This window comes from Pseudopipra pipra, chromosome W (genome assembly GCF_036250125.1).
Source record: "Pseudopipra pipra isolate bDixPip1 chromosome W, bDixPip1.hap1, whole genome shotgun sequence".
In the NCBI taxonomy this organism is placed as follows: domain Eukaryota; kingdom Metazoa; phylum Chordata; class Aves; order Passeriformes; family Pipridae; genus Pseudopipra; species Pseudopipra pipra.
The window spans coordinates 55,710,164-55,733,844 of record NC_087580.1 but is presented as its reverse complement, the minus strand read 5'-3'; the positions used below and the strand labels follow the sequence as shown (position 1 = coordinate 55,733,844).

At 37.5% G+C, this 23,681-nt stretch overlaps 1 protein-coding gene across 1 annotated transcript in view; it reads right to left on the bottom strand.

Annotated features, from left to right (window-relative positions):
- The window catches only part of LOC135405136 (nipped-B-like protein), a 215,341-nt gene that overhangs the window by 15,721 nt on the left and 175,939 nt on the right, over positions 1 to 23,681 (bottom strand). The window contains exons 20-37 of the mRNA XM_064639844.1: positions 23,323 to 23,461; positions 23,038 to 23,120; positions 21,875 to 22,007; positions 18,751 to 18,894; positions 15,226 to 15,315; positions 14,771 to 14,985; positions 14,568 to 14,670; positions 13,708 to 13,806; positions 13,457 to 13,603; positions 12,015 to 12,149; positions 10,531 to 10,629; positions 9,000 to 9,053; positions 7,758 to 7,866; positions 7,052 to 7,188; positions 5,597 to 5,737; positions 5,186 to 5,279; positions 4,926 to 5,080; positions 4,574 to 4,664 (exon numbers count right to left, since the gene is read on the bottom strand). Coding sequence (XP_064495914.1) covers positions 4,574 to 4,664; positions 4,926 to 5,080; positions 5,186 to 5,279; positions 5,597 to 5,737; positions 7,052 to 7,188; positions 7,758 to 7,866; positions 9,000 to 9,053; positions 10,531 to 10,629; positions 12,015 to 12,149; positions 13,457 to 13,603; positions 13,708 to 13,806; positions 14,568 to 14,670; positions 14,771 to 14,985; positions 15,226 to 15,315; positions 18,751 to 18,894; positions 21,875 to 22,007; positions 23,038 to 23,120; positions 23,323 to 23,461 — 2,168 coding nt within the window. The remainder of the gene's footprint in view (positions 1 to 4,573; positions 4,665 to 4,925; positions 5,081 to 5,185; positions 5,280 to 5,596; positions 5,738 to 7,051; positions 7,189 to 7,757; positions 7,867 to 8,999; positions 9,054 to 10,530; positions 10,630 to 12,014; positions 12,150 to 13,456; positions 13,604 to 13,707; positions 13,807 to 14,567; positions 14,671 to 14,770; positions 14,986 to 15,225; positions 15,316 to 18,750; positions 18,895 to 21,874; positions 22,008 to 23,037; positions 23,121 to 23,322; positions 23,462 to 23,681) is intronic.

The following is a 23,681-nucleotide window of genomic DNA, read 5'->3' as shown; positions in this document are numbered from 1 at the left end:
CACATAAATGTTGAATGGATCTGACAACTTGGTTCACCCACCAGCCTGTAAGGTAGAACTTTGCACTGCCTACTACATCTCTGTCATCCAAGCAGCTACCCTCAAAATGGAACCAGTACTTAGATGAGACTAATATATCACTGAAAACAGTTGTCTGAGGTTTAATTAAAATAAAGACTGACATGTTTACAGGCTGAGAAAAAACCATAAATCTAAAAAATGCCTACTGATAGACACCTGTTTTCTCCTCTTCCACAAACTGATCACAGTTCAGCCTGTAATTCAGAAACATTTCTGATGAATGCAACACAGCCTCCATGAGTAAAGCAATCATGTCTATGGTTAGGAAGACAGCCTCTAACCCATGTGCAATATTTTGTATAGAACAATTAAATTAGAATGGACTACAGTAAGTGTTGTCCATCTTGATACAATGGCTAGAAAAACCTCTAGCTAGTCCTGAACACCATAGCATTGTTCCTGCAACAGAGACAACTCTAAAGCCATTAATCCCACTCAGCTGTCTGAAATGGTTTCCTCACAGAATATCAAGATTCAGTCTCAGTCCTTATCCTCAGTCTTCTCTAGCCTGAACTGAAGCAGGATATCTAAAAAGCCACTTAAACAGGAGCATAAGGAAGAAAATTCTTATACACAGTTAAACCATATGTTGCAAGGTCACACACATAGGAAACATCTTTCTTTAGACTAAGCCATAACCATGAACTGAATTCTTTCAGAAATCAAAGCCTATCTGCCCAAACAAGATGTTCTTACATGTACAGTTTTGGTCCTTGAGCAGAGGATGAACATGAAACAAACCACTCAATGGCAGTTCATGCATAACTGCAAGTCACCGAGATATCATACTAACGCCTTCAGATAAAGAATCTATTTAAAATTGAAATACTGCCAAAGACCCCAAATAAACTGTAATATTTAGACTATGCCATGATCACAATGCCATGTGAAATTTCACAGACCATCCCTAAGTTGGTATAAACTGCCAGAGTTCCCTTTACTCCTGCAGAATATCTGCCCCTACACTGCACAGAGTCACAGAATATGCCAAGATGGAAGGAACCCACAAGGATCATCAAGTCCAACCCTTAGACCCACACACGACCATCCCCAGGAGTCACACCATGTGCCTGAGAGTATGATCAAAATGCTTCTTGAACTCTGTCAGGCTTGGTGCTGTGACCACTTTCCTAGGGAGCCTGTTCCAGTACCCAATTACCCTCTGGGGGAAGAACCTTTCACTAATATCCAACCTAAACCTCTCCTGACATAAGTTCAGGCTATTCCCTCAGGTTCTTTCACTGGTCCCCACAGAGAAGAGATCAGTGACTGCCCCTCCTCGTCCCCTCATGAGGAAGTTGTAGACTGCAATGAGGTCTCCCCTCAGTCTCCTCCAGGTTGAACAGACCAAGTGACCTCAGCCGCTCCTCATACAGCTTCCCCTCAAGGCCCTTCACCATCTTCGTTGCACTCCTTTGGACATTATCTAATGGCTTAATATCTTTCTTATACTGTGGTGCCCAAAACTTCACACAATATTCAAGGTGAGGCTGCCCAAGTGCAGAGCAGAGCAGGACCGGTTGGCGATGCTGTGCCTGATGCCCCCCAGGACACCGTTGGCCCTCCTGGCTGCCAGGGCACTGCTGACTCATATTCAACTTGCTGTCAAACAGGATCCCCAGGTCCCTTTCCCGGCACTGCTTTCCAGCATCTCATTTCCCGGTCTGTACAAACATCCATGGTTGCTCCATTCCAGGTACAGAATCCAGCACTTTCCCTTGTTGAACTTCATCTGGTTGGTGATTGGCCAGCCCTCTAATTTGTCAAGGTCTCTCTGCAGGGCCTCTCTGCTCTTGAGGGAGTCAACACCTCCTCCCAATTTAGTGCCATTGGCAAACTTAGTGTTCCTTTCAGTCCTGCGTCCAAGTCATTTATGAAGATGTTGAAGAGCAAGGGGCCTAAGATGGAGCCCTGCATAACCCCACTAGTGACAGGTTGCCAGTCTGATGTCACCCCATTCACTATTACCCTCTACGCTTGACCCGTGAGCCAATTGCTCACCCACCGCATGATGTCTTTATCCAGATGTGGGCTGGACAGTTTGTCCAGAAGGATCCTGGGAGACACAGGATTAAAAGCTTTACTGAAATCCAAAAAGATTACATCAACTGCCTTCCCTTGATCAAGCAGGTGGGTTACCTTGTCATAGAAGGAAATCAGGTTTGATAAGCAGGACTTCCTCTTATGAAGCCGTGCTGGCTGTGACCAATGACTGTGTTGTCCTCCAGGTGTTTTTCAATACATCCCGGAACAATTTTCTCCATAAATTTACCAGGCACTGAAGTGAGACTGACAGACCTGTAGTTTCCGGGGTCCTCCTTCTTGCCCTTCTTGAAGATCGGGACAGCGTTCACCAGCTCCAGTCAGCTGGGACCTCTCCAGGTTCCCAAGCTTGCTCAAAAATCATCGAGAGAGGTTTTGCGATGACATCACCAGGTCTTTGAGGATTCCGGGATGAATCCCATCAGGCCCCATAGATTTGTAGGGATCCAGCTGAAGCAGCAGATCCCACACAACTTCAGGGTTGCCTAGGAGTTGATCATTCACACAAGTCATGGTCCTCCAGCTCAGGGCACTGAGACCCCCTTCGTCTATCATCTATGTTGATGACAGAGGCAAAGAAAGCCTTAAACACCTCTGCCTTGTCTCTGTCCCTGTTTGGGAGGTGACCATCCTCATCCTGGAACAGGTCACTGAAATTTCTATTCTGTCTATTGACATTAATGTATTTGAAAAAACTCTTTTATTGTCCCCCACATTTCTGGCAGCTTCAACTCCTGTTGAGCTTTGGCCGCACAAATTTTTTCCCTGCAGTGGCAAGCAGCATCTCTGAATTCTTCACACGTCACTTGACCTCACTTCCACTGGGCATACACCTTCCTTTTTTGCCTTATCTCCAAGAGAAGATCCCTGATCAGCCAAGCTGGCTTTCTGCCTCGCCTGCTTGGCTTCCAACATTTGGGAATTGCCTGTTTCTGTGCCCTTAGGAGGTGATGTTTGAAAAGTGACCAGCACTGATGGACTCCATCACCTGCAAAAACATTTTCCCAAAGGACCTCACTCACTAATTCCCTGAGCAGCCTGAAGTTTGCTCTCCTCATGGCCAGGGTTGAGGTTTTGTTGGCACTTTTCCTCCTGTCAACGGAGATTTTAAACTCGATTCCCTCGTGGTCGCTGTGGCCAAGACGGCCTCCAATCCCCACTTTGTTCACAAGATCCACCCTGTTGACAAGTAGCAGATCAAGGAGGGCATCCTTCCAAGTTGACTCCCTTAGGACCTGTTCCATAAAGTTGTCATTCAGGTTTTTTAGGAATCTTCTGGCCCAGGTTGTACCAGCTGTGTGATGCTCCCAGTTTATTTCTGGCAAGTTGAAGTCCCCCGTAAGGACAAGGGCAGTTGACTTGGAAGTGTCCCTTAGTTCCTCAAAGAATAATTCATCAGTGTCATCATCCTGTCTGGGAGGTCTATAGCAGACTCCCATGGTGACATTGGTATTATTTGTTTGCCCCTTGATTCTTACCCCGAGGCTCTCAACTGTGCCATTGCCAACTGTGAGCTCCAGACATTCTAACCCTTCTGTTACATACAGTGCCACCCCTCCACCTCTTCTGCCCTGCCTATTCCTCCTGAAGAGCCTGTAACCAACCGTTCAACTGGGCACTCCAATCACAGGTCTCATCCCACCAGGTTTCTCTTATGCCAATGATGCCAAATCCCTGGGAGTGGGCCAAAGCTTTGAGATCCTCTTGTTTGTTCCTCATGCCACGTGCATTAGTGTAGAAACATTTCAGGTGTGGTACATTGTAGCCAACACCTCTTGAGACAGATTGAGGGATCCCATTAGTGCTTGTTTCCTCAAGTTTTGGCACACCATCCCATTGCTCATCACTGGCAAGCCTGGTTTTTCCCCTTTCTCCCTTGCAAGCCAGTGTAAAGCTCTGTCAATGAACCCCGCTGGCTCCTGCGCTAGAACTGTTTTTCCCCTTTGAGAAAGGTGCATCCCATCAGGTGTCAGTAGACCAGGTTTTGAGTAGATCATCCCATTGTCCAAAACCCCAAAATTTTTCTGACTAAACCAACCTTGGCGCCACTCAGTGACCTGATGGATCTGCCTATTCCTATTATCCTTGTTGCCGGAAGAGTCAAGAAAATCACTACCTGTGCTCCTGATCCCTCTATCGGTCGTCCCAGGGCCCTGAAGTCTCTTTTGATTGCCCTCACACTTCTCTTTGTTTACTTTGGAATCTTGATGCTTTTTAAGACTTGGTCTCACATCAAAAAGGCGTTCACTGTCAAAAGCATCCACTCTACTGAAGAAGTATGCAATTTCAAAGTATCTCTTTGACTACATTTCCATAGCATGTTCTCAAATTTTACATGCAGTGAACCTTGATTTTAAACTCCCCTGCCACTACACAAGTATCTGAATGCCTGATGAAATGCATGGATTTTTGCTACAGCAGAATAATAAAAACTATTAATATTTCTTACCAAGGCCAATAATGGCTTTCGTCTGTACTTCTTCATCTGAATGCTTTGTAAAATACATCAGCAGTTCAAGTACTTTATCTTTAATGTTAACCTGAGGAAATTAAAACAAAAATAATAGGTATTTGAGGAGGAAACAGATATTTTTAATCTCTTATAAAAAGCATATATATCAAAAACAAGAAACACAGTCTTCATGGCCTTCATAAACCCATGTATTTACAGCCCAAAAAACGATATCGTATGCATTATGAAAAAATGTATAGCTTTGAGGGACTATAAATACTGTGTTCTCAAATTGAAGAGGAGCATTCAATATACATAAGATGTAGAGAGTAAATACAAGTTATTTTACCTTACTGTTGCCCTTAAAATCTTCCTGATCAAAATCAAAATGCCGACACAGTGCTCCAACAGTGAAAAGTGATCTAAGGAGTGCTGGTTTATTGGCAGTAAGTATTGTACTGTTGGGGTCTTCTTGATGTTGACTTTTTAATTTTGAAAGTGCACCTACAGTAAGATAAAAGTTTTGATCACAGTATTTAATCATGGTGTATCTCTAAGACTTGTAGTCAAAACTGAAGAGTGACAATTACATGTTATGATTTTACTTACCATAGTATCTATTAAAACAGGCCCATACAAATTTATAGTTCTGGGTGACCTTGTTCACAACAGCCCCAAGACAGCTCACACAATGCTGAACAACCTAGGTGCAAGAAGGAACAAATGAGTTATATATTTAGAATTTAAACCTGAGATTTTTATGAAGTTATGTAGGAAAAAGTTATGTTGAACTAAAACATTTAACATATGTAATGTCCATCTCCTAGATTGCTCTGAAAACCTGCCCAAACTTATAGTTGTTAAAATATAGCAACACATACAAACACCAGTAAACCAAGAACATTGATTTTTCATGGCTCAAAAGTTCTCTTCACAATGAAGACAGACTTTCTTTAAACCAAAACTATGTATTTCATAATGTGAAATGGAATTAACCGAATAGTAGCAATTAAAGCTTACCGTCATGCCATATTTGATGATGAGTTTCATGAGGTCTTCCTCAATAGTGGCAAGAAAGGTCTCACTTGGGTGTTCCATTAGTGGCACTACAAGTTCTAAGATTTTTGCAACATTGCAGATCACCATGAAATCATTCTGGGTCTGAAACAACAGCATTTATAGAATTTAACATTTCTGGCTGTGTTACCTATAAGCTAAGTATTATTAATATGTATTATGGAATAAATATATAATACATCTTAATACAACACAATTACATAATAGTATAATACAATTATGTATCTTATGTAAGTTATTTGGTAAATATTTAAAAGAATAGTTTATGTAGTTTACATCTGCTTTTGAGTTACATATTATTTTGAAAGTAAGTTCTTATTTTCTACAGAACTTCTGGAAAAAAAAAATCTGTAGAAGCAGAACTTCACCTCTCATCAAGGCTGTGACAGTCCTGAAAAATTTTTGGAGTCCTAAAACAAATCTAGGAACTCTTCCTGACACATGCACACTAGAGAATGCACAACACCTGGCAACAGCTATCGGCAGCAAGTAAATAGTCAGATAATCTTTCCCTATACTGTTTGATCAGAAGCAGCTCTAAGTCTGTTGTAGATATGCCTAGAGAATGCTCCAGGGCTGAAACTGTAAAATGCTAGGCTATACCTACAAGCTAAGCTGATAACAAGCATTCTCAAGTCTGCCCTTCCCTGGGCAGTTGACCTAATGTAATGGATTGCTGCCCCCCACTCAGCCAAGCTCTTCCTTGAGCCATGGCATGATCCTGTCCTGCTCCTTCTGCCAGATCAGGGGTTCATCACAACCTTCACTGAGCCAACTGTGGAAATCAAAACAGCAGAAAGCAATGCAATGTTTCAGAGGAGGGGGCCATTTTACCGGAGTGGGGGGATTCAGCATTGTAGCTCTCTCTCATTTTTGTGACCTAAACTGTCTTACAGGGGAATACAAAAACAACAGAGCTAGGGAAGAGAGAGGTGAACTGCTGAAGAGGATAGAGCCAGGACATTTTCCTTCTAATATATTTGCTATATGTTAGATCACTCTATCTTATGGAACCATACCTTTAGTTTTAAGATTCATGTGTTAAATCTTAACTACTTTTAAGACTGTGACTAGAAAACAAAACAATTTTAAGAAATTATTTCATAACAGATGAAAAACTGTGTTTTAGTCCTCAAGGGAAAGAGGCAGCACAGGTTTCACTTTCATCTGTCTGTAAAATGTGGAGATAGAGAGTGAGAAACAGCATCTTAGAAGCTGTGGAGATCTTCAAAAGGACCTAATATCTTCAGGAGATATGATGATCATGAATCACAGAAACACAATTTTTATTTCTCTTTTCCTGTCTTCAATTCATCAAGCATACAAAACAGCCATTAATTTCCATGCTTAATTATCTGAGGAAAAAAAAAGGCTGATTTTCTAATATTCTCTACTTACACTACATTTAGTGGTCAGGTATGGCTGCATGGTCATGGCATGTTTGACCATTAGCTGGGGCCTGATTTTGCTGAATAAGAACAAAGTGGTTATGCAAGCAACCAAGCGACCAGAATTCACACCTTTGTTGTCAGAATCTGCAAAAAAATTAGAAAATACACAAAGTAATGTTTGAGCAATGAAAAACATATGGCCAAAACATCATATGAATATCTCTTTCCTAACATATCTTTCAAGATCAATACAGACTATTCATTAGGTTGGAGACGAGAACATAATGTGTTAATATTTGTATGCAATCACAAGATATGTCAAATAAAAGCAAAATTGCTTCAAAGACATCACTAGTTTTTAAACTAGTTACTGTACACAGAACACTGGCCCAGCCAATGATTCTTATTACAACTGTAGAATGTATTAATGCAAATAAAGCTTGACACATTTGTTTTGTTTTTAGTGATCGAAAAGTTTGAACAAGTTACTTTAAAATTAGTTCTGTTATAGTGGTTAGCTAGAGAAAATTAGGGAAGCTTTATTATTATACAGTGCTCAAAAGTTCATAATGAACTTAAATACAATAATTCATTATCATCAGTTTTGTAACAGGAATTCTGTAACAGTAACTTTTCACAATAGTAATTTGAACCATCACTGTTCCAGTATCATATAAAATTCAAAGAAGCTACTGAGTTGTAAATACTATTACCTGACAAGGATTCCTCATATTTAAGAATGTGCTCAACCAAATTGTCAACAAGTTGAGTACAGGCTTTCTTCACAGGTTTATATGAGGCATCCTCTTCTGACTTCAACAGCTATGGCAGATAAAACAGAAAATGATTTAGTATTAAGGATGCATTCATTTACATTGGATATATGCTGGTTTTATAAAAAGTACTACAGATACACAAGGATTTTGCACTACAAAAGCATTTAACTTCTCCATAAAAGTTACATAGTGAAGAAAAAATTAAGAGAAGTAAGAAAAAATCAAACCAAAATGCAAAAGTAGTAAATAAAAATTAACTGTGACAAAAAGACAGAAGAGTTCTACTGATTTTTGCATTGGGATGAAAGCTAGCTTTGTGCTTAATGAAATAATGTAGAAAAAAAGCAGTAAGTAATAGGAGGTAGAAGGCTTTTTAAAAGAAAAAAAAGACAAAAAAGAAATGTTTTTTGACACTAAAAAACATATCAAACAAAGCTGAAACATAGTCCTATGAACATTTTAATCAGTTAATTTAATTGAGCCTGTACTATAGCTTTTTATTCAGTGCAGGCATCAAGAGGCACTTTGGTTTATTTGACTACCTATTTTCATGGCACTCGAGGCTAAAGTAAAATCTTTGGAGACCTCTAATTCTCTCATGCATGCTGTTGTTAATTTTGCTTGAAAATTAACAAGTGTATAGGAGCTGTAGAGGAGATAGACAACACAGGCTACGAGATATAAACAAATCAAGCTAATTTCTTAGAAAAATTAAGAGTAAAATATAATGTGGAAGTAACCTATAGCCTGAAGAGTCACTGTTTCTATAAACTGTGTAACAAATATATTGGACATGAAAATACAGTTCTCTATCATTGAAAAAAATCTACATTACACTAGAGGCCTTATTTCAGAATTACGTATTGTAACTATGCACTTCATGTTATGTCACTCATTACTGAGGAGACTATAAAATTAAAAACAAACAAAAGCCCTCCCCAAAATGAAAAAGGAAGTATTTTTAAAACAATTATATGGAAAGAAAGAAACTAATGTTGGAGACAAAGAAAATTACACCAATGAAGATTTAAAAAAAGGTCAGATGTTTAAAAAGCATGGATTGAATTTGTTTACAGTAAAGGACTGCTCTTGCAGTCTCCCTTCAGTGTGTTTTAGTACCAAAAGAAATGTTAAAATTCTCAAAATGATTGTGCCATACATTCAGAATTCATTACTTACATTTTGAAGAAGCTGTTCAAACCAATCATACCCTGTATCTCTACAAGCTGCAACCTAAAAGTAGTTTTGAGAATAAACTGGTTAAAAAAGACATCTGAAGAAAAATTACTTCAATACAGATGTCATCTTAAAGGATCAGTAAACATGCACAGATATATATTTCCATAAATTTTCAGTACAATACCTTTGGAGACCAGAAACTGTTTCTTGCATTTGAAAAAGAGTGCTTACCATTTAAGGGATCTCAGAATTTGTATCCCATACAACACAAGGCCGACACATTTTACTGGAGATTGCTACCTCTAATATAAACCATATTTTGGGTTCATAAAACAGCATTTTGTACAGATTAAAGCATAAATACAAGTCTGACAGACATATTAAAAATGAACATGTATATATATAAACATTTATATTATTAATATATTGCATATTTATATAAACAAACTAAGTCTTCAGTGGTATTCTGTGTCAGGAACAGCTCACAGGTGCTCCAAACTAGAATTGACAGAACTGAGAATTAAACCAGAGTCAAATAAACTCACTTTTCAGTCTGGAAAAATGCACAATACACTATCATTTAGTAAAAATATTCAAAAGCAGTTTAAACCCATATTTTTAGGTAGTGAAGAGAGTACTTTTATTTGATATTTACATCTTGGTATAATTGCTATAAAAATACCTTTTCAACACAGTGGTTTTACACAATACATTTTCACTACAAATGTATCAGCATTTTATTTGAAACAGATTTTTGAGATATATGATTTAATTTGCTGCTCCTAAAAAGTAGATAAAATTATGCAGATACTAATTTACCTTGGATGAGAATGTGACCTTATATTTATTAAAACAGCTTATTAAGCTTTTAAAATAAATGTTATCAATTGAGGAAATTTTTCTTTTAAGAGACAACTTCTTAGTTAGGCTTAACTATATGCTGCTACTAGCATTTCCTGAAAAATGTTAAATAAAACACAAATTTGTTGTGTTTTAACTGAGCAAGTATTTTACACAACCTGAATATAATGTGGTCTCAGTTATCACAGCTAGCAGATTTGCTAACATTTAGTTTTCCTACAGCCAGTGTGGGGAAAGGGTTAACACTTTACAGGAAGAATGTCGCAAGGAAGGATGGGAAATGAAGTCTCCGCATCAAGCCCCCGAAGGAAGTACTCGACTGAGCATGCCCACTGGAAGGGTTCGATAATGACCGTTGGGGAAGTAGCACGTGCTCTATGGTTACGTAACCTCTGATGTAATTGGGGGTATATAAATCCGTGCTTGTCGGTTAATAAACGATTTGCCAGTTTGCACTCAATCTGGTTGGTCCGTGCAATAACTGCCACACGCCAGTTCCATCAGATGAATAATTATAGCATGTATTCAATGTCAGGAGACATATAAAGAAAATAATCTGATAATTAACTTACTTGCATATTTTTCGTGTTCTATAAGACTACAGACTTCAAAGATACTAAAAACATAATGAAATATAACATGCAACTGAATTCAAATTTGTTTAACATACCACATCAGTAATGTTTAGTATTTTCCTGGTCATTGCTTCTTTGTCATGATGTGGAGTTGGAGTAAACCAGAGCTTCTGGAATGTCTCATTTACTAATTTCTGAAGGAAAAAAAATATTAGCAGAAATAAATAATTTTATCTTGGGACGTAGGTATTATTACCAATACATCCATACAATAGATTTGTTGACAATATGTGCCTTTTCATAAGGAATTAGTCAACCTACATGATACTGTTGTAGAGAATGTTATCTGAGATAGACCCAGAACTACTATTACAGCAGTTATACTGGTCTCTAAGCAAGCTTCAATAAAATGATCACTGGGAACTGATGCTACAGAAAATGGAGCACTTTCCTGCACTAATTTGCATTCCTCAGGAAAGCATAGTCCCCTGAGAAGCTGACAACTGAACACAAGACTACAATTTCCAAAGTAGAATTAGCAGCAATTGTAGATTACTTTGGCATTTTCAGAACAGCTGTGACAAGGCATGGAAGAGAAAGAAGCCAAGTCTCTCTACGCAAACATAGGAAGTCGGTTCCCTTACAGTGTTTTTGTACGGAGGAAAAGATGGAATAGAATGAAAGTGAACTAACTATTCCCAAATTACTTATAAAGCATATGCTTGTAGAAAGTGTTCCTCATCCATGGACACATAAAAAAATACATTGCAGATACTGCCTCATCTTTATGAGGTTGTTGGGAAGGCAAGGGAAAAGAGAGGAGAGAACAAGGTCATCCTCCTTTCTTAGCAGCATCTTAGATCCACCTGTTCATCTACTTCTTGATTAACAGTCCTCTCTGAAAGCCACTTCGCATTAACGTATCTCGTGGCAAAATTATATGCTGCAGCTTTAAAGCTGCAGACTTGAAATCCCACTGAAAGTGTGATACAAAATTATAACAGTTGTATTCTTAATTACCCAGCAATTTTAAAATTATTTTTGCCAAATCAAACAAAAAACATCAGTGCCAGGTTTATGATTCAACACATAATCTTAGTTTTTTGCCCTTCTGCATATGTGGTGCACAAAGACTAGAACATGATCACATAAGTAACATTTTAGGGGGGATAACTGATTCATTAAACATTCAAAATTAATGAAAAACTTGCACAGATTAATACTTTATATTTTTATATGCAGAACTTATAAAACTGACATAATAATTTTGACTTAAAGTTTATTTTGTTTTCAGAAAGGAATTTGATATGCTAATTTTACTTGCTAGAAAAGAGAAGAACCAGATACAACCCTTGCAAAGAGAAAAATCCCCAAAACTCTAAGATAAGAACTTTTTAAAATCCTTTGATCATCAGCAAGAACTTGAAGAAATAGAAGCAAGAAAAGAAAACCAAGTCAGACAGCAGTGTAGAAAGCTATATAACAAAGGAGAAATGAAATACTTTTTTGATTATATTTGGGTCAAAATATAGAAATCAATTATGATAATTTAAATCCTGAAGGATATGTTTCATTCTACCTTAATGCCTTCTTCGTCATTAACTCTCCGAATCATTTTCACACACATCTCAGTAATTTTGGGAAATGTTGGTTGTTCAATGCAGATATCCCTAAGTATCTTTATGACTCTTTTTCTTACACTGATACCAGTATCCTGTGAGGAGAAAAGCATTATGCTCTTGAAAAGAAATCAGACATATTACTTAATTTATGTATTATATAAATTCATATTTGATGGTCACAGGATCTGACCTGCAAAATGTATTCAGAAAAGGCAGGTAGAGTATATTTATACAAAAGGTCAGCATAACTTTATTTGCAACAATTCTAAAGGTTTTGGCTGAGTCCCCAAAACATTGAAATGGTTCCTCCATTTATATCCTCCCATTTAAGAGCTCATGACACTGCAAATGTATAATTCCACTTCTTAATTCAAGAGTTTACAAGCTAGGTGTGATGATGCTTTAGCTACTTTGTTGGAACACACAAGACCTTTTGGACTGTAATACTTCAAAAGCCTTTGTATAAAGCTTATGGATGATATGTGCAGCAAATATTTTCCATTTTCCTAGGCTTTGTCTATCGAGAAGGATGAGGAGCTTCATTTCCTATTACTTTATTCAAAACATGCTTAATCTTAATGCCAGGAATGAACATCTTCATGTATGCTCATATGCACATCTCCAAAACACTTTACAAACATGTTTTATCATGTAACTATAGCAAATGAGTGGCTGGTGTGGGGCTGTGTTTGGGATTCTGCTGAACACAGGGTTGATAATACAGAGATGTTTTTGTTATTGCTCAGCAGGGCTTGAACAGAGCCAAGGCCTTTTCTGCTCCTTATATGGCCCTGCTAGGGAGGGATCTGGGGGTGTGTGGGAGATTGGGAGGGGACACAGCTAGGACAGGTAGACCCCAGCTGACCCAAGGGATGTTCCAGACCATGTGACATCATGCTCAGTATATACAGTGGGGGCAAGAAGGAGGAAGGGGGGGATGTTTGGAGTGATGGTGTTTGTCTTCCCAAGTCACCGTTACCCCTGCTCTCCTGGAGGTGGCTGAACACCTGTTGCCCATGGGAAGGGCTGAATGAATTCCTTGTTCTGCTTTGTTTGCGTGAGTGGCTTTTGCTTTCCCTATTAAACTGTCTTTATCTCAACCCACGAGTTTTCTGGCTTTTTCCCTTCCAATTCTCTCCCTGATCCCACTGGTGGGGGAGTGAGTGAGCAGCTGTAAGGGGCTGTGTGGCTGGCTGGGGTTAAACCATGGCAGTGTAACAAAGCCTCACTGAAAACAAGCAATGCATTTTACAAGGTTGATCTTAATGCTCCCCCAAAAAATAATAAAATACCATTTACTCTTTGAATCATCATTCCATATTATTAAACATATAAACTCAGTCAAATACAAATTTTCCAATTACACTTATTTTATCATAATTATTAAAAGTCACGGTACCAATATTCTTTCGATCAGCATGTCATAATACTGCTCAGCAAGCTGAGGACGACAGAGCACAAATCGGCCAAGCAGCTCCACAGCTGCTTCTCGTACACTAGTGGAGTTATCCATTAACCGTCCGTGAACACCTCGTTGCATATCCAGCTAAAAAGAACAAATAAAACACAGATCCAAAATAAGAAATAAAGATTTCTTTTAAGTGTGACAGAAGAATGCATGTGCATGATGGATATTTCAGATTTTTTTACCCTGGCTAGAATACTGGGGTCTACAGCAACAACCTCAGACAGACACTTCATGGCTTTTGTTCGAACGGCAATTGCATTTTCACCAAGTACACGCAGAATCTGATAAAAGAACAAAAAAAAAGATTCATTTGCTTTGGGAAGGTAGTAAACTGTTTAACAGGCAAAAATGCAGCAGAATAACATGCTAATGATTTCATTAAATAAGAAGTCCTTTCATTGTAAACTCTACTTTTGCCATTTGGTTGTGGCTTTCACCATAGTTTTTTCAACAGAAGACGAGGATTTGGGCACTATAATTTTAAGAATGGCTCTGTATGCAGATCAGTATAAGTAACAAAACCTAAACTAAACCAAACCAGTACTGGAGTTCAAACATGTCGTCATGACAACATGTTAGTGCTCTTCTCCCAGAAGAAAGTAAGAAACCACACTGGTTAAACAATAGCTTCCAAAGTGACAGTAACATGCACTGCAAGCAACTAACCAAGCTGGCTTATATGATCAAATTAAGTTTAATAAGTTAATATTACCAAATGAGCATGCATCTTACAGAAACTGTAAAAAAGATTTCAACATTTTGCAATTATCCTTTTACTGAGCACATCTAAGATATTGATTTTGCCACATACATCCATAGCCAAATAAAATAATGTATGTACAATATGACATATGAAATGCATGCAAGAAAAAGAAATATAAGCACTTATGTCATCAATACAGAATATGAAAGCCCATGGTGTTTTCATGGCCTGTTAAACAACCATGCTCAACAATGAACAGATATGACACACTACCACAGAAGTGTTTGGAATCAGAAACCGATTGCATTTCTCTGTACTAAGACTTCGATCACAGCTTACCTGTGTCAAATAAATATCAAAGCTCTGGGCAAATGGCCTCATAGAGGCCAAGTAGCGAACAATCAAACATGCATCTTCATAGTCCACAGTATCAGAATTCATCCTGCAACAAATCCAATGTTTTAATTAGGACATGTTTATAAAAAATGATTAAAAATGTCAAATGCATGGTTAATAAAGAAATCAGTGGTGCTCAAACGTACTTTAATGTACTGAACTGAGATGGAGCAGTTTTAATGATGCTGCGAAGAAATGTTTTGCGACTTTCCGCTCTATGCATGATTTGCCCTGTGGTCTCAACATCTTTTGCATGATGAGTTCCTTCAGATGAATCCTCATCCTTCTGAGATTTAATTGCTTTCTCTGTCTCCATAGTTGTATCACGGAACCACTGAGCTATATAAAACTTCCGAGAAAACTGGAGAAATACAGCAGGATATACAGAAAACAAAAACAACAGATGTAGAAGAGTGAAATTATCAGATTTATGAGATTGAGTCTAATGCATCAACCATATTTTGGAAAACATAATCAACAGTATATGTTAGTGTGACAATTTAATTGAATCCCTAATATGCATGACCAAAAATAATTTTATTCAGTACATGTTACTGAAATTATTTTTATATAAACTTGACACCAGAAAGCTGAAATTTACCACTAATGATGCATCAGTTTCTGTGTTCTCATCCAGATAATCTAGCAAAGCCTTTTGCAGCTGTTGAATTTCATCTTCTCCTCCTGAAACCTATAGGAAATAGAAAGATATTTATAAAATAGAGTATTTCACAGTGGTAATTGTCATCTGAAAATCTGCATGTCCACATATAAAATACACTGAAGTTAATGTTCTGCAATTATCAATAAAATTAATAATTTTTAAATCAATTACTTCTAAACTTGATAGAGACAACCAAATTAGACTGTGGCTCCAAAGTCTAAAAAAGATTAACAGAAGAATAAGACTGGTTTTAAAACAGACAAACTGGTTTGAATAATTTTCATTCTGTTATCTTGTATGAAGACCCTCTGTTCCTGAGGAAAAACAAAGGGCTGAAATCACACATAGTAGACTGACACAAGATTTAACCTATAAAATGCATTGCTAGCTCTCTCAATATTACATACTGAAACAATGATTTCTCAGGTGAACAAGGGATAAAAGGCAAAAAAGTCAAATGAACATAAATACAAAACACAGACAACAGTACAAACATATGGGAAACATCAAAGAAATAAAAATAACTTATCCCTTTTCAAAACATTTGGTATAACTGTTTTCAGGTTTAAAGCATCAATACAGAGAAAGTACAGCAAGTATGCTCAATCCATGTAGCAAAGAATTTACAGAGGTTATTCCCAAACACCCCTGAACTCTAGCATTAAAGAATCATACTCTCTGAGACTCAACTAAGTTTCTATCAGTCAAAAACCTTGAGAACAAACATACATTTTATAAAAATTCTACCAAGTGCATAAAGCCTATCGACAGAATAGGCTAATATTCATTTTCCTGTGAAGCACTTTCAAGATGCACAAAAAGGATTACATATGAAATATTATTCTGAGAACTATGTATCAGATTTGTAAATATCTAAACTGTGTGAATGTTAAAAACAGAATGTTTTTTTTCAAGAGGCTATTAATAGGAAATATGTATATCCTGATCTCTTAAATAGTTCTAGCCTATGTAAATTGAATAACAATTCTGTATATGATCATCAGACAATGTACTTTTCCCTCTATAGGGCTTAGAGAACAAATAAGTATCAATTAACTTGTTAATGAATCAGAAACTAACTTTCTCAACACCTACAAGACATCATAAACCCATAAACATAAAACACCCTTTTTTCCTTACTATTATACTGAAATGTGCAGGTCCTTGTAATTGCTGATGCTACAGAAGAAAAAAGGATTTTTCCCCCCCAAAAATCAATGAGTTCAAGAATTCAAAACACATCTACAGTACACATAATATTAATATAGGTTTATTAATATATATTTGGCACCCTAATATATGTGCAAATTGTGATTTGAAAGTCTGGTTTTCAACCAATGTTAAATTCTGTGGACAAAAGGCTGGAAAAAAAGTTGCTTGATGAGCTGTAACTGCCTAACTATTAAAAAAAGTAAAAATCCCAGAACAAACAAAAAGAAACTGTGAAGCCCACAACAAATCATATTCAGTATTGATAAAAAAAGTAGAAGAATAATTTCTGGCTTAAACTTCTTCAGCTACAAAGCATTTTTCTTCTTCAGCAATAAAATCTGTAACTTCTAACCATCAACTTCTGTATGAACAGCATAGATTGAGAATCTTCTGACAAGTGTAGCACGTAATATAGCTTGCAAACAACAGCACATGGAAAAAGGTACAGTTACAAGTCCAGAAGATCGGCATATGAAGAGAGAAACTAATGAAAAGCATGCACAAGTGTTCAACTTGACAATCTATGACAGATTTCTATGAAAAAAATCTACTGTTTAAAAATGTCGAAACAGAATAGATTCTCTCCTACATTTATACAGTTCATGAGCCCAAACCACAATAGACAGAGTTATAAGCATTCATCAATCATTGGGGGAATATCCTGGTAATGATATCAGAGGGTAGAAGGAAATATCCAACAGTCTAAGCTTTCAATTCAGCAGGAAACAAAAATGTGTAGAGATAGAAGTTCATTTCTGAATGAAAAGATTAAAGATATTTCTGATGACTAAAGCTGAATATGTCTACCAATGGATCTTATTTTCTTGACATTTGAGCAACAAAGTGAAGCTTAGGTGTCATGTACACATTTTCAAGTAGTTATTTGTTCTTATGTTACAAATAATTTATAAACAACACACTGTCTACCCTGACTGATGGTACTGTATAGTATACACTTTCCACAATGTACTATCTGCCATCATTGATGTTAAGCTTCCTGAGTAACAGAAAACAATCTTTTAGCACTCAATTGCCCACAGCTATTTTATTTTCTGCAGATGCCAATGCCTAGTTACTGCCTGATCCTGCAAAAAACCCAAAACAAATCGACAAATTCAGGTCACCACTCAGGTATGAATCTTTTTAGAATATCTTTCGATACTACTATATAACTCCTGGAGATAAGGAAAGAGAAAAGTATTCTTCTAAAATATTTGCCTATGAAGTCTAATGTACAACTGTCAAAATCACTGTCAATGAAGGAGAATTATAACCCCTTAGCACATAGAAGTATAAATTATAATAAGCCATGAACATAAAGATTTGACACTATATGTAGTACAATATTCTAATCGACAAAAGTTATGGGAAGTATCAGCCTCCTAAAGGAGTAGATGAATTTTGATTCATTTGAATGTCTGTAAATTGCACAAGTTTTTCCTTCAAAATAAATCTGTAACAGTCATTATAAAATACATATAATAGATCTGGAGTCTTTTCAGGTAACTGAAAGGGAAACAAACTTGATATGACTACTCAACTTTAGATCTAATCATGATAAGAATAATTAGTAGTTCAGAAAGGAATATATAGCATCCATAAGAAATGTGAAAGTTCACATTTTTAAAAGGACACAAAAGACCCAAGATTTTCTTATCATACTATAGAGAGCCCAAATGCATAAACTGCATCTTTAATTGCTGCCACCCTTGCAGATTTGGAGACATTTTGATAAGCAGCATTAACAGAAATGTGAATATGTATTCTTTAATGAAAGATATATGCAAGTCCAGTAAAAAAAATCCCCACAAAAATAACAACATCCCCCTCACAGTCCCCCAATACCAACTCCATTACATAAAAGCTAACCTTACAGGCCTAACAGTTTAACTCTCAAAAGTTTGTGTATGAGCACCATAAGCTCAATTACCATTTGGCAATGGCAAATGCACATACATATATACACATATATATTTTAAGGCCTCTTAAGATATAATCCAACTGTGACTCCATTATTTCCTTTAAATTGTCACCGGAAAACTGGTTTTACCATTTTAATTAACCACTTAAAATGATTACTAGGGAGATGGTGAGAGAAAGACATGAATACTTATAAATTGAGTATATTTGATTCAGAAATCTGAACAACAATGAAAACTCATTCTCCAAAAAGCCAGTTTTTCACACATAAATGTTTAAGCTTTTAAATAGATACATCTCAATCCAACTGGTACAGGATCTTTCACACACCTGTTTGAGTATTCTCGCTATAGAACCTTGATCCATTTTGCTAGTGACTGCATCTTTCCTGAGTCTTGCAGCTACAGTTCCAAGATAGTCAAGTGATGCAACTCTTAATGCCATTTCTGTAGATTTGTTACTGAACTGGTGAACCTAAGAAAAGCAGAATAAATTGTTATAAAAATTATTTATTTATGCAACTGAGATTCTTCTCACAAGACATTGCTTGACTTTATTAAAAATTCCACCTAACTTTCATGCTGCATAAAATTATTTAATTTACTATTACATCACAGATGTAATTACATTAATGCTTACATTAATGTTTTTTCCTTTATTAGGTCTTTCTATCTACAAATATGCCTGTTAGTTTTTTAAAAATATGTATTTTTATAAAATAAACTGGACATCTAGTAGAGCAGGTATCCTTTGCAATAGCATAGCACCATAATACAACTTTGTCATTATTCACACAAGCATAAAGAAAGCTACATTTTACCAGGAACAGGACCATAAAATACATTCCAAATAAACAGCTCAAATTACTGTATTAATTGTATTGTAATACTGAAGAACGACTCTCAAAAACATGCCAACGAAAATATTCACATTCTGTAATCAGTAAATGTACTACTTACTTTAAGATCAAACTTGTAAAAGACCAAATTACTTATTTTTTTTCAGGTTCTATGCTAAAGGAATAGTCCAGAGAAGTATGGGACTGGGGGAGCAAAGTCCCTCCCACTGTAAGTGAAGATCAGGTTCGTGACCACCGGAGGAACCTGAATGTACATCAGTCTATGGGACCTGTTGAGATGCATCCCAGAGTCCTGAAGGAATTGGCTGATGGAATTGCCAAGCCACTCTCCATTTGAAATTAGCAGTACATATTTGAAAAGTCATGGCCATCAGGTAAAGTCTCAGGTGACTGGAAAAGGGGAAACATTGTCCCCATCTTTAAAAAGAATAGAATGGAGGACCCTGGGAACCACTGCTCTGCCAGCCTCACCTCTGTTCCTGTGAAGATCATGGAACAGACCCTCCTGGAACCTCTGTTGAGGCACATGGAGGACAGGGAGGTGATTTGGGACAGCCAGCATGGCTTCACCAAGGGCAAGTCCTGCCTGACCAACCCAGTGGCCTTCTATGATGGAGTGACTCCATCACTGGGCAAGGGAAGGGTTGCACATGTCATTTGTCTGGACTTCTGTAAAGGCTTTGACACGGTCCCCCACAACATCCTTCTCTCTAAATTGGAGATGGATTTGATGAGTGGACTGTCAGATGGATAAGGAACTCCTTGGATGGTCACATCCAGAGGGTCGTGGTCAACAGCTCAGAGTCCTAATGGATATCAGTGACCAGTGGTGTCCCTCAGGGGTCCGTATTGGGACCAGTGTTATTTAATATCTCCATTAATGACACAGATGAAGGGATCAAGTGCAGCCTCAGCAAGTTTGCAGATGACACAAAGCTGAGTGGTGAGGTTGACACACCTGAAGGATGGGACCATCCAGAGGAACCTGGACAGGCTTGAGGGGTGGACCTCATAAAGTTCAAGAAGGTCAAGTCCAAGGTGCTGCACCTGGGTCAGGGCAACCCCCGGTATCAATCTAGGATGGGAGATGAGCAGAACGAGAGCAGCCCTGCCAAGAAGGACTCCGGGGTGCTGCTGGATGAGAGGCTGGACATGCCCTGGCCATGTGTGCTTGCAGCCCAGAAACCAGCGGTGTCCTGGGTTGCATCAAAAGAGGAGTGGCCAGCAGGGTGAAGGAGGTGATTCTGCCCCTCTGCTGAGCTTTGGTGAGACCCCATCTGGAGTACTGTGTCCAGCTCTGGGGTCCTCAGCACAGGAAAGACATCGACCTGTTGGAGCGAGTCCAGAGGAGGTCACCAAGATGATCAGAGGGCTGGAGCCCTTCTCCTATGAGGACAGACTAAGAGAGTTGGGACTGTTCAGCCTGGAGAAGAGAAGGCACTGGGGACACCTTGGAGCACCTTCCAGTACCTGAAGGGGGCCTATAAGAAAGCTGGAGAGGGACTTTTTACAAGGGCATGGAGTTACAGGACGAGGGAGAATGGCTTCAAACTGAGAGTAGGTTTAGATTAGATATTAGGAAGAAATTCTTACCTCTGAGGGTGGTGAGGCCCTGGCACAGGTTGCCCAGAGAAGCTGTGGATGCCCCATCTCTGGAAGTGTTCAAGGTTGGATGGAGCTCTGAGCAACCTGGTTTAGTGGAAGGTGTCCCTGCCCTTGGAAGGGGGTTGGAACTAGATGATCTTTAAGGTTCCTTCCAAACCATTCTATGATGCTATGAATAATTACAGGTATTATTCTGACTTTATTCTCAATGAATATGAATGAAGAGAGCATCTAAAGGAGGCCATGATGATGGTGAAGGGTCTAGAGGGGAAGCCTTATGAGGGGGGGTTGAGGGCACTTGGTCTGTTCAGCCTGGAGAAGAGACTGAGGGGAGGCCTCATTGTGGTCTTCAATATCCTCACAGAGGGCAGTGGAGGGGCAGACACTGATCTCTTCACTCTCGTCACCAGTGACAGGACCTAAGGGAATGGCCTGAAGTTGAGTTGGGGGAGGTTTAGGTTGGATATTAGGAAAAGGTTCTTCCCCTAGAGGGCAGTTGGGCACTGAACAGGCTCCCCAGGGCAGTGGTCATGGCCTCAAACCTGCCAGAGCTCAAGGAACGTTTGGACAACGCTCAGACACATGGGGTGGGATTGTTGGGGTGTCCTTTGCAGGGCTAAGGATTGGACTTGATGATCCTTGTGAGTCCCTTCCAACTCAGGATATTCTATGATTCTATGAATTTTTACACTTATTGAATGCTATAGAATGGCATGTTTAATGTGGAAAACATCATGGAATATTAGAAGTGGACTTCAATGACAAAATGTATATATATGACCTTAACTATATTCCATATCAATGATCTTCTGACCTAAATTTTATTTTCTATGCATTACATAATAGTGATACATGTAAGAAAATCCTTACATGCTGCATGTGTGTGTCAATAATCAGAAAGCATTACTGTAATAGTTCGAGCTGAAATAAACAAGTTTCATTTTAATAAGAAATAAATGAATATAATAGTCAAAACCAAGAATCCCTTACCAATAGCCTTCCTAATAAGCTAAGTAGCAACTCTGCAGCTGGCCATTCTGGTTTATTAACTGTGGAAAGAAGATCCTGAATGAAGTTCTCAAACAGTGGTCTGTAATCTTCTTCCCCTTGTTTACTGCCACACCTGTTTAAAACGAAATGCATTTCATAAGTGAATTTAAGAGTCATTTAAGCTTTTCTTCTGATGCAAACAGAGCTAATCCTATTTTTATCCAGAAAAACAGTTTTATGCAATTCTAAAAAAAAAAATCTGAAATATTAGCAGAAAACTTGGGTTTTTTCCATTTACAGACAAATAGTTTACACAGTTATCACTCCAAGTTGCACTGCAAGTAAAGCAGCTAATCCTGTATAGTAGAATTTTGCTCCTAAGATTTATTTATCATTTTGAGTTAAAGTCTGCATTAACTTGGATGGACAAAGTAGATAAAATTCTAAAGCTTAACCTGGAGTGGGCTTTTTAGGAGGTGTTGTGTCCTTAAACCTGGTCTGACTTATCTCACAGTGATAAGGCATCTCAGTATTATGTTCCACAAAGGTTAAAATCAGAATATAAAAAAATCAAAAGATAACATACATGATAGTGTTTCACTTATATATGGCACCCCTAACTTTAATTATACCAGAATTATGCAGAGAGATGGCTAGATAGCTCATAAATAGCCTTTTGGCTTAACAATAGAAATTAACACGATAAAAACCTCAGGACTTTTTGTTACAAATCTTTTAGTTATTAAGGTATGGGTTTTTTCCCCTGTTGAGCTATTGACATTCCTAACTTTATGGAAATTTAAGAAATTTTAGGGTCTTTATATTTTTGTCATTTTGATGACTGAAATAATCTGGTGTCATCACTTAAGTATTTACTCAGCTTTCTCTTCCATGCTTCAGATGAGTAAAAGACCCCTGATAAAAGGATCCTATATAAATTATCAGAAAGATTCTTAAATGTGTTCTTAAAGTCTGTAGAATTTCTGTTCCATAAAATTTTTTGTCCAGACAGGTAGGTCTCAGGGATCTATAAAATATATTGTTATAAGTAACTTTATTAGTAGTCATTTATCATTGTGAAGTGGTTTATTTTGTCTTAAGGTGTGACAGATTTTATTTGGAGTTGGTTTCATCAATACACTAAAGAATGCAACAGTACTTACTTCTTAAGGAAAATAGAAAGGAAGTTTTGTGCTGTTCTCATGGCTGTTTCATATGAGTTAGTCATAAGCACATCTTGATCCACCTAAAAATAACAAGATTTATTTTTCTAATATTTTAGCATACACAGAAATATAATTTCCAGATCAGCATTTCTCGTTCATCAAATAATTACAGCAGACATAAAATTAAAATGCTTAATTACTAGAGCACTGTCATAAACTATTATACCTACAAAGTCATTCCTGCACAAAAGAAAAAATTATGGCTCTTTAAATAAAACTTACTTTTTTGTTTGATTCCTCCTCTGAATTAGAATCTTTTTCCATTGAGGGCAAATGCACCACACATTGAATAAGCTGCAGAACTAGTGCTGTTACCATCTGAATATACATAGGCTCTCCATCAGTGTCACTGCTGTTTAACCTGTTAATAAGACAGCATTAGTACTAAAAATAAACAAAAAAGAGAAAACAAAAATTTTTGTTCCTAAATAACATATTTCTAAAATAATAATCAAAGCTAGAAATCTGTGTTATAGACATTTATCTAGTCATTTGCTTCTCTCTTATGCAGTGAAGGATTTGGTCTAAAAAAATGGACCGAACTTGTCATAATATTTTATTACTTATATATTATTTAATGT